Genomic DNA, 12,007 nt, shown 5'->3' on the forward strand with positions numbered 1-12,007 from the left:
CCTACAGAAAACTTGTTCAAGAAGGTTTATAGGAATTTTATACACAACCACAACTCGATGATGAAAAGACCACTCCCGGCTAGTCCATAGGCAACCACTCATCTGCTTTCCATCTCTATAGATTTCCCCACTCTGCATTTTGATATGAATGCAATCATATAATGTGTGGTCTTTTGTAACTTTTTTTTCCCACTTAGCGTAATATTTTTCAAGGTTTATCCCAGTCATAGCATGTATCACTACTTAACTCCTTTTTACGGCCAAATGATATCCCATTGTATGGATATTCCACTGTATTAGTTGCAAGAGCCGCCATGACAAAGCACCACAGACAGGTGGTGTAAAGACCAGACGTGGATTTTCTCACAGTTGTGGAGGCTAAATGTCCAAGATGAAGGAGTCAGCAGGTGTTCCTTCGGAGGCCTCTCCCCTCAGCTTGTAGACGGCCGTCTTCTCCCTTGGGCTTCACGCACTCTTCCTCCTGTCTATGTGTGTGTCCTAATGTCTTCTTCTAAGGACACCAGTCCTACTGAATTAGGGCCCACCTTCATGGCCTTGTTTAACCTTAACTAGCTCTTTAAAGACCCTACCTCCAAATACAGTCACATGGCAGGTATTAGGGGTTAGGACTTCCACATATGAATTTTGGGGAGACAAATTCAACCCACAGCAGCCATTTGTTTATCCATCCAGCGATGGACATTTAGTTTGCTTCCACATTTTGGCTACTGTGGATAATGCTGTTATAAAGATCTATTTACAAGTTTTATTATCTTTTTTTTCTTGACAGTGCAAACTCTAGTTTTATTGGTCTGGCTTGTTCACAGTTAAGCCTCCTGCACAGAGAACCAAAGGGCCAGCTAATGGTGAGGGAAGGCAGTGTGTCGAGCCTTCCAGAGTCAAGGGTCTGCCAGGGCTGCCCCAGCCCAGTGCCTGTTCTCCACCCTCTTGCTTGGGAGGCAAGAAGGGAGGGGCTCTTGGGGCAGGGGGTGGCCACAGGGTCATTTCAGTGCAGAGCCGGGGGTCTGTCCTTCACAGCAGGAGGTAGAAGGGATCACACAAAGTTCCACAAAATCGACAAAAAATGAGAGAATTATATTACTCTCACTTGTTTGGATTTCTTTTTTTTCCCCTTATTTTTATTTATTTTACAAAAGAGCAAGAGAAAAGAAAAATGCAGGCAGCAGATGAGCCAGGCACCAGGGTTCAGATCAGAAGGGACCAGGGAGATGAGGACCAAGCTGTTCATGCCACAACAGTAGCCCTGCAGGCTGCCCCGGGTGCTCTCCAAGCATCTTGGGAGAATGTGACGAGCCCTAGAGGGAGCAGACAACAGTGGGAAGACGGCTGTCCCAGATCAGCAGCAGCACCACTCCTCTCTCTGGTGGCCACCCTGGGCAGTCAGCTGGGTTGAAAAGACTCAGGGCTCCCATGTTTGGAGGCCTGGTCTCCAAAGCATGGGCCCACAAGGGCCAGACAAAAAGGCGAGAAGGGCCAGCACAGAAGAGCTGACTTCTATCAGGGTCCCTCCCTGGATGACTGGGGCCCAGGTGGGCAGGGAAATCAGGACTCTTGCCTGCTTGTCAGCCAATCGGCTTCTTCAGGGAGGCCTCCAGCTGGTCCTTGAAGCCCACAAACTTGTCCACCACGTCCCCATTCTTGATGGCTGGCACAGTGGGAAGAGCCAACACTTCATATTCCATAGCGAAGTCTGTGTGGCCATCAGTATCCACCTTGGCCATCACCACCTTTCCGTGCTGCTTGGCCACCATCTTCTCTAACCTCGGTCCCAGGATCCTGCAGGGGCCCCACCACTGTGCATGGAAATCTGCCACCACTGGTGACTCACTGTTGATAACTCGGTCTTGAAACTCAGGTTCACTCTGGACGTTAAAGGTCATTGTAGAGACTCTGGTGGTGTATATTAACCAGGCTGGAGCCAGGGTTACTATCAAGCCATGAGGACTGCACTGTGCAGTCTGCTGGGCCCTGGAGGTGAGGGGTGCCCACTGACTCTGAGGGGCTTCCTGGAGGTGACAGAGGCCAGGCACCTCCTCAGCAGAAGTTGCTGAGCCATCTTCCTGCAGTGTGAGCAGGAGGTTGCCAAGCCCAGCCCTCCCTGCCCATCCAGGGCACTCCTCCATTTACAAGTTTTGGTGTGGACATGTGTTTTCATTTCTCTTGGGTGTATATCCAAAAGTGGAATTGCTGGGTGATATGGAAGCACTATGTTTAATCACTTGAGGAACTGCCAGACTTATCGTAAGTAACTGCACCATTTTACATTCCCACCAGCAGTGTGCGAGGTTTCCAGTTTCTCTATATCCTCACCAACACTTATTTTTATCTATTTTTTTGCTAAGGAAGATTCGCCCTGAGATAACATCTGTGCCAATCTTCCTCTATTTTGTATGTGGGTCCCCACCATAGCATGGCTATGGATGAGTGGTTAGGTCCATGCCTGGGAACTGAACCCCGGCCACCGAAGTGGAGTGTGCTGAACTTAACCACTAGCCCGGGGGCCCGGCACCATCTAACTTTTTTATTCTAGTCATCCTAATGGGTGTGAAATAGTAACTCATCGTGGTTTTGATTTGCATTTCCCTGCTGGCTAATGATGTCAACCATCTTTTCATTTGTTTCTTGACCGTTTGTATATCTTCCTTCGAGGAATATTTATTCAGAACCTTTGTTAATTTTTAAATCGGGCTATTTGTATTTTTATTATTGAGTTATAATAGTTCTTTCTATATTTTAGATACAAATTCTCTATGAGATATATGATTTGTAAATATTTTCTCCCATTCTGAGTTCCTTCACTTGTTTCCAAGTTTTGGTGATTATGAATAGAGCTGCTATGAACATCACTGTACAGGTTTTGGTGTGAACATAATTTTTCATTTCTCTAGAGTAAATACGTAGGAGTGGAATTGCTCAATCCTATGGTGTAGTAATTAGCTTTGTAAGAAACTGCCAAGAAGGGACTTCCAGAATGGTGGAGTGAGGACCTCAGTAAATCTGCTCCCCCTCACCAAAAAAAGCAACCAAACTACCATTTTAGAACACTGTAAATTAAGCAAAGTCACACCACAAACTAAAAAGCATTTATTGAAGAAAAAATACCAAACTGCAATAAGAACAGTGGGGTTTGTCACATTTTAACTTGGGGTTACTCCCTTTCGCCCCCAGCCAACACCAGAAACTGTGAAGTCTGGCACCTTCACTCCCACCGGAGGGGAATCACCTGATTTGAAACTCTGGGGAGAGGGTCTAGTCTCAGGGCATTGTTGAAAACAATAGCAAGCAATCTCCGAAGGTCAGCGTTCCATGTGCCTAGGACTGTGGTACAGGTTAGGGTGAGCAAGAGATCAACCAAAAATGTGAAAGGGACAATGAGACAGCCATAGGTGACGTTGAAAAGGTCTGACGGATTCCTGGTGACAGGAAGACTGTGCTCAGGCACAGGGCTGTGCAAAGATTGAGAAAATACTAGAATGAGCCCCACTTACTTGTTGCTGGCTGACTGGGAGGCCCTGCATGAACAGGAAAGGAGAGCTAAGGCAGACTTGAAAACTGTGGACTTTGAAGGCATGCCCCAACACACACAGGTTTCCTCAGCAATGGGTAGAAGGCTTATGGCTCAAAGCACTTAAGGAAGTCTTCTGATTAATCGCTGGGTGACCACTTAGCTATGCTGACATAGGGGCGACTTACAGGAAACAAAGCTTTAAAAAACACCACCACCACCATATAATAGCAGAGACATCTGTGGTCATACACTGCAGGAAATACAGCCTCTACAGAATTAGGCCAGGAAAGTCACTAAACAAACAAGAACAAAAATACAGCAGTGACAACCACCCCTGGATGTGTATGGTGGGAGAGGCATGTAATCAGATTCCAGAGTTGCTACCATAATATATATATATATATTTTTTTTTGGTGAGGAAGATTGGCCCTGAGCTAAGATCTGTTGCCAATCTTCCTCTTTTTGCTTGAGGAAGATTGTTGCTGAGCTGACATTTATGGCAATCTTCCTCTATTTTATACGTGGGACACTGCCACAGCATGGGTTGATGAGTGGTGCGTAGGTCTGCGCACAGGATCCAAACCCGCAAACCCTGGGATGTCAAGGTGGAGTGTGCAAACTTAACCTCTAAGCCACCGGGCTGGCCCTACCATATATTATCTTAAATGTCCAGTTTTCAATAACAACAACAGTAATGACATAATGTCCAGAAACAGGAAAGTAAAGCCATTCACGAGGGAAAAAAGCAGTCAGTAGAAAACTCTCTCTGAGGGAGCACAGATCTTGGATTTAGCAGGCAAAGACGTCAACACACCTATTACAGATATGTTCAAGGAACTGAAAGCCATGTGTAAAGAATAAAGAAAAGTATGACAACAATGTCTATGCAAATAGAGAGTATCAGTAGAGAGACAGAGGTTGTTATTTAAAAAAAAAGGAACCAAACAAATTCTGGAGTTAAAAAGTGCAATAACTGAAAGGAAAAATTCACTAGAGGGGCTCAATGGCAATTTTGAGCTGGAAAAAGAATGAATTAATGAACTTGAAAATACGTAGAGACTATGCAGACTAAAAAAACAGAAAAAGAAGGAAGGAAAGTGAACAGAGCCTCAGAGACTTGTGGGGCACCATCAAGCATACCAACATACACATAACAGGAGGGCCAGGAGTGGGGAGAGAGAGAAAGGAGCAAAATTTGAAGAAATAATGGTCCAACTCTTCCTAAATCTGATTACACACACACACACACACACACACACACATTTAAACTCCAAGTGAGATAAAGTAGGATATGAACACTTAATCAAACTGTCTCTAAGAGAGCCACATCATAGTCAAACTGTTGGAAACCAAAAATAAAGCAAAAGCCTTGAAAGCAGCAAAAGAAAGATGACTCATCGTGTAAAAGAATTTTAGCTTATTTCTCACCAGAAACAATGGAGACCAGAAGTCAGGGGGATGACATTCAAAGTACTGAAAGAAAAAACTGTCAACCAAGAATTCTATATTCAGCAAACTCTCTCTCAAAATATAAGTGAAATAAAGACAATCCCAGATGAAGACTGAAAAATTCATTGCTACTAGACTTGCCTAAGAAGGAATATTAAAGAAAGTTCTTGAGGATGAAGGGAGGTGACATCAAATAGTAACTTGACTCCATTCAAAGAAATAGAGGACCTCACTTAGTACAAAAAAGACAACGTAAATGCGTTTTTACTGTTTTATTTTAACTGATATAAAATACAACTGCATGAAACAATAATCATAACACTGTATTGTTAGGCTCATAATTTATAAAGATATAATATGTGTCACATTTGAATTGCAATGACAGCACAAAGGAGGAAGAAGAAGGGAGCTATATTGGAGCAAAGTTTCTATATACTCTTGATATTAAGTTAGTAATAATCTCAATTAGATTTTTAAGCTAAAATGTATACTGTAATTTCTAGAGCAACTGTGAAGAAAATAAGTTTTTTTTAAAAGGTCTAAACAAAAAGAATTAAAATGGTACACTACAAAATACCAATTTTACACAAAAGAAGGCAATAAGGGAAGGAGGAACAGGGCAATACAAAAGACACGAGGCATTATAGAAAACAAATAGCAAAATGGCAGACAAAATGAACCATTATCAATAGGCGGAAAATAAAAAGTGGGAAAAAGATACACCATACAAGCAGTGATCAGAAGAAAGCAAGAGTTGCTATACTAATATCAGGCAAAATACACTTTAAAAAGTTACTAGAGAAAAATACGGACATTACTTAATGATAAAAGGGTGAGTTGAGTTCATCAAGAATATATGACAATTATGAACATATATGCCCCTAACAACAGAACCCACAGACACATGAGACAAAAACTGACAAAACTGAAGGGAGAAATAGACAATTCAAAACAGTACACTCTCAATAACTGATATTTCGACTAGGCAGAAAATCAGTAAGGATACAGAAAACTTAAACAACACTATCAACCAATTTGACTTTAATATTTATTGAACACTCTACCAAAAGAAGAATATATACTCTTTTCAAGGCGACATGCCATATTCTCTCTAGGCTAAATAATATGCTAGACCATAAAACATCTTAATAAATTTTTAAAACTGAAATCATGCTAAGTATATTCTATGACCACAATGTTAATAAATTAGAAATCAACAACTAAGGAAATTTGGGGTTCAAAAATATTTGAAGTTAATCAAGACATTTCTAAATACCCCATGGATCAAAGAAAAAAATTGTTAGAAAATATTTTGAACTGAATGAAAATAAAAATAACTATAAAAATTTATGGGATGCAGCTGAAAAGATGTTTTTAGTGAGAAATGTGTATCTTTAATTGCCTATAGTACTAGAAAAGAATCAAGATCTAAAATTATTTGGTAGAATTCACCAATGAAGCTATTTTGTCTGGGGCTTTCTTTTGTTGGAAGGTATTGTATTACTGATTCAATCTCCCTACTGTTATAGGTATATGCAGATTTTCTATCTCTTCATGATTCAATCTTAGTAGATTGTGTGTTTCTAGGAATTTGTCCCTTTCATCTAGACTATCGAGTTTGTTGGCATAAAATTGTTCATCGTACTCTCTTAAAATCCTTATTTGTATAAAATCAGTAGTAATGTCAACTCTTTCATTTCTAATTTAGTTATTTAAGTCTATTCTCCTTTTTTCTTAGTCAACCTAGCTAATGATTTATCAGTTTTGCTGATCTTTTTTGGAGAAACAACTCTTGGCTTCATTTCTCTATTGTTTTTCTATCCTCGATTTTATTGATCTCTGCTCTGATCTTTATTATTTTCTTCCTCTACTAGCTATGGGTTTAGTTTGTTTTTCTTTTCTAGTTTCTTAAGGTATAAAGTTCAGTTGTTGATTTGAGAACTTTCTTTTTTAATATAGGCATTTACTGCTATAAACATCCCTCTTAGTACTGCTTTTGCTGCATCCCACAAGTTTTGGCAGGTTGTTTTTTTGTTTTCACTTGTCTCGAGATATTTTTTAATTTCCTTTGTGATTTCTTCTTTGACTCAGTGGTCATTTAAGAATGTGTTGATTAATTTCCACACATTTCTGGATCCTCCAGTTTTCCTTGTGCCATCAAATTCTAGTTTCAGTCTTTCAAAATTTATTAAAACTTGTTCTGTGGCCTAACATATGGTCTATCCTGGAGAATATTCACTGTGCACTTGAAAAAGAAATGTATTCTGCTATTGTTGGGTGAAGTGTTCTGTTTATGTCTGTTAGGTCCAATTGGTCTAGACTGTTGTTCAAGTCCTCCGTTTTCTTATTGATCTTCTGTCTGGTTGTTCTGTTTAATATTGAAAGTAAGGTATTGAAGTCTACTGTTACTATAGGAGTGCTTATTTCCCCCGTTCAACTCTGTCAATGTTTGCTCCGTGTATTTCAGAACTCTGATGTTTGCTGCATATGTTTGTAATTGGCATATCTTCTGGTAAACTGACTCCTTTATCATTCTGTAATGTCCTACTTTGTCTCTTGTAACAGTTTTTGACTTAGAGTCTACTTTGTGTATTATTATAGGCACGCTCACTCTCTTTTGGTTACTATTTGCAACATCTTTTTCCATCCTTTCAATTTCAACCCATATGTCCTTAAATCTAAAGTGAGTCTCTTACAGACAGCGTGTAGTTGGGTTCTGTTTTGTTTTACATCCATTCTGCCAATCTGTGTCTTTTGGTTGGGGATTTTAACCCATTTACGTTTAAAGCAATTACTAGTAGGGAATGTCTTTCCTTTGCTGTTGTTTCCTATAAGTCTTATAGCTTTTTCATCCCCCATTTCCTCCGTTACTGTCTTCTTTTGTGTTTGGTTGATGTTTTGTGGTGACACATTTTGATTCTCTTCTCATTCACTAAATTTTTTTTTTTTGAGGAAGATTAGCCCTGAGCTAACTACTGCCAATCCTCCTCTTTTTGCTGAGGAAGGCTGGCCCTGAGCTGACATTCGTGCCCATCTTCCTCTACTTTATATGTGGGACGCCTACCACAGCATGGCTTTTGCCAAGTGGTGCCATGTCCGCACCCGGGATCCAAACCAGCGAACACTGGGCTGCTGAGAAGTGGAACATGTGAACTTAACTGCTGTGCCAGTGGGCCAGCCCCAATTTTTATTTTCTTAATGGTTGCTCTAAGGCTCACCATATACATCTTAATGTAGAATCGACTTCAGAGTTATATCAACTTAATTCCAGCGAGTTATATAAGTGTTACTCCTGTATAGTTCTATTCCATCTTACCCATTTCTGTGCTATTATTGTTAAATATTACATCTATGTATGCTACAAATCGAACAATACATTGTTACAATTAATTTATACAATTTTATGCCAATTAAAGAAGCTGAGAGAAGAAAAGAAAGCAAACATATACAGTTTTTAAATATTTAACTTCTTATTTTCTATCTCTGGTTCTCTTCATTTCTTCCTGTAGATTCTAGTTCCCATGATGTGTCATTTCCTTACTCCAATAAAATTCTTCTGTCACTCACTTCTTTTATGCTGTTATTGTCAAATATATTAATTTCCATGTTTTAAGCCAAACAGTACAATTATATAAATATTGTTTCACACAACTGCTTTTTAAATCTGCTAAGAAAGTAGAAGAAATATGTAGTCATACCGTCTTTAATACTTTTCCACTTTTCTTTGCTTTATTTGGTTTTGAATTTTTGCCAAGAATTACTTAGTTCCAGCTTGAAGAATATTCTTTAGTATTTTTTTAAGGTAAGTCAGGTGGAAATGAATTCTCTGTTTTTGTTTAATGGGATTGTTTTTATTTTACCTTCATTTCTGAAAGATCATGTTGCTGGATATAAGATTATTGATGGACAGTTGCTTTTCTTTTGTGCACTTTGAATATGTCATCCCCGTCTTCTGGCCTCCACTGTTTCTGATGAGATGTATACTGTTTTTTCTCTTGCTGCTTTTTCAAGATTTTCTTCTAGTCTTTGACTTCTAGCATCTTTACCATGGTGTGTGTTTGTGGGTGTCTTTGCATGCATTCCACCTGCAGTTTGTTGAGCTTCTTGAGTGGGTAGATTAATGTTTGTCAGAAAATTTGGGATGGCTTTAGCTATTATTTCTTTGAATATTTTTTCTGCTCATTCTTCTTTCTCCTCTCCTTCTGGTATTCTCATTAAATGTATGGTGCACTAAAGGTGTCCCAAATTTCTCTGAAGGTCTGTTCATTCTTCTCATTTTGTTTTCTCTGTTCTTCAGATGGCATAATTTCTATTGATCTATCTTCAAGTTTTCTGATTTTTTGGCAGTTCAAATTTACTGTTTAGCTCTTAGGAATTTTTCATGTTGGTTATTGTACTCTTTTAACTCCAGATTTCCCAATTGGTTCTTTTTATCATTTCTATCTCCTTAATGATATTCTCTACTTGATGAGACATTGTCTTCATATCTTCATTTATTCTTGTCCTTTTTTCCTGTTGAAAACTGGACATATTAGGTAATATATTGTAGCAACTGCAGATACCAATCTCTCCTCCCTCCCCCAGACTTGTGTGGTTTTCTGCCTGTTTTGTGTTTTGGCTAGGCTACTTCAGTGAAATCTATTTCCCTTTGCAGTGTGAAGCCTTTAGTGTTGCTCCTCAGAGGGTGTAGGCTTGAGTGTGTGCAGCCACCCTGGGATGACAATTATTTAAGCAGGAGTTTCTTTGACTGTCTTCTTCCCTGATCTCTCTCTGAAGCTGTCTGCCTCATTTGCTATTATTCCCAGCCCACTAGGCTCCGCTAATTTCCTGCTGATTGCTCTGCTGTTTTCAACAGTTCCCTGGGGACATAAAATGCTCAGTAGCCTGATCCAATTTAATTTAAGGCAGGGCTAGTTTTTAAGGCCAGCCTTTGAGGTTTGTCTTCACCTCAGGAAGGCTCTTATTAGCTCTTTACCTGGATCTGCCTGATGAAATAGCTAGCCTATGGTTTACACTATCATTTTTAATTAAGAGAAGCTATTTTTTTCAACACTGCCTTTAGCCTTGAACTTTCCCACACTATTTCAACAGTTCCTTTAGAGACAGCTTCAGAGCTCTTGTGGACTGCCTCTTCCTCTGGGCAAAATCTCCGAAACACTATTCTGGGCTTTGTGCTTGTTGGTAGCCCCTGTTCTTCTTGGCCTGCCTCTCTTGGTGTGGAAGTTGTGTTACAGGTGAGCTGCAATGAGGGCAGTCAGGGTCCCAGGATTCTGGGCTCACTGTGCCTACAGGTCAGGGCTGGGTGGAGGAAGGGAGCTCCCAACCTCTCAGCCATACTCATCAGGAGTTTAGCCTCTTTGGCTGCGTGTGGGTGGTGATGAGAAATGCTGGCAGCCTGCCCCTTACTTTGAGATGTGGTAACCCTTGACTGGGATCTGGAGGGAGAGGGAGCCCCATCTTCTCAGCCACACCTACCTAGAATGAAGCTTCTATCACGGTGAGCTGTAGACGGGAGGAAGGGCGAGGTCATGTCCTAAATGCCATAGACTTGCTGTTCTTTCCATGTTTTAGTAGGTTTTCTTGATAAATATTTCAATTGCTATATGCCCTTAGGACACATTTCAGACTCTAAATGGCTGGTGGTTGTTTTTATAGATGTTTTTTCCCCAGCTTTACTTGTTTAACTTGGGAATGGGTCTGAAGAGCCACCTCTTCACCCCACAACCCAGAAGGGGAACCTCATATATTCATTCAACAATAATTTAGTACCTTCTATCACCTCATTCTGAAGGATCCCTGTTGTGGCAGAAACACACATTCTTGAAGGAAAAGTGAGTGTCTCCCTTACAGGTGCCATGATTTTAATTAGGTATGGGAGTAGATGACAACATACATGGGAGAGAGATTCGGTTCTCTACAGATTTGGGCCTTTGAGTTCGAGAAGACAGGCAGGAATACTGACTGTCTTTAGTTTCAATACGTGACAATCTGAATGCTTTGCTTGAGATTACATTTGGTCGTGAGGAAAACACTAAGGCTGCCTTAAATAAAAGTGGATCAAACAAGATAAAAGTGAACTTCTCTATCACAAAATATGTATGTAGACAGTCTAAGCCTGGCATAGTGTCTCTGCTCCAAATACCTCATAAATGTTGCCATCCCTGGCATCAGAATGGAATGAAGCTTTCAGACTTACAGAAGACTTTCAAGAATAATACAAAAAATTTCTGGATAGCCTTCACCCAGATTCCTCAAATATTAATATATTAAGCCAGTTGTCTTTAAGAGAAGGTTCTGGAATTGTCAAAATATTCACTCACATTCCACTGGCCATAAGTTATATGACATAGCGACACCTTGGAGAAATAAATACAATCCTTATTCTGGAGAGTCATAATAAACTGCTAATAAAAATCAGTTGGTCTGTAACCATGGAAGCAGGATATAATGGATATGCGGGACTGATAAGTAGGCTTTCACTCACTGGAGAATCTAAGGGGATAGTTTCACTTTGACCAATAATAAGTAACCGCAGTGGAACCCTGGAGACCACGACTGGTGCAGAACTCAGTGAAATGAAATGGGATCCCGGAAATTAACACACACAGGTCCCTCGTCCTTTGCATCTCTAACTGGATTATTACAATACTCCATAAAAGGTTGACAGAAATCTTGTCTACAGTTTTTACTCTTTTCTGGGGATTCTATGCAACATTAAGTATATTATCCATGATTGAATTTTCTAAAACACAAGTCTCTCATGACACTACTGAGAAATATCACAACACACTTGCATCAGACCAACATGTCCCATGATGGGCAAGCACATTAACTACTCTTCCAGGCAGGCGCCCCAGCAGGAGGTAAACCTTCCAGCTGTCACCATAACACTAAGTCTTTTGACCAAAGGCAAAAAAGAGCAAACTGTAAATCTAAGTTGAGAAAAACCATTGTGAACCTATGGCCTTAAAATGACCTTTTCAATTCTGACTCTACTAAAACTATTCTAACAGAAGCGGTAGCTCTTTT

At 40.1% G+C, this 12,007-nt stretch overlaps 1 protein-coding gene and 1 pseudogene across 1 annotated transcript in view; both read right to left on the minus strand.

Moving 5' to 3' along the window:
• Positions 1-1,476: 1,476 nt before the first annotated feature.
• Positions 1,477-2,271, minus strand: LOC103558850 (thioredoxin, mitochondrial pseudogene; annotated as a pseudogene).
• Positions 2,272-6,864: 4,593 nt separating this feature from the next.
• The window catches only part of LOC103558848 (zinc finger protein 780A), a 34,275-nt gene continuing 29,132 nt past the window's right edge, over positions 6,865-12,007 (minus strand). Inside the window, exon 7 of the mRNA XM_070557757.1 lies at positions 6,865-9,500. Coding sequence (XP_070413858.1) covers positions 9,472-9,500 — 29 coding nt within the window. The 3' untranslated portion in view covers positions 6,865-9,471. The remainder of the gene's footprint in view (positions 9,501-12,007) is intronic.

The sequence above is a fragment of the Equus przewalskii genome, chromosome 9, assembly GCF_037783145.1.
Source record: "Equus przewalskii isolate Varuska chromosome 9, EquPr2, whole genome shotgun sequence".
Lineage (NCBI taxonomy): Eukaryota > Metazoa > Chordata > Mammalia > Perissodactyla > Equidae > Equus > Equus przewalskii.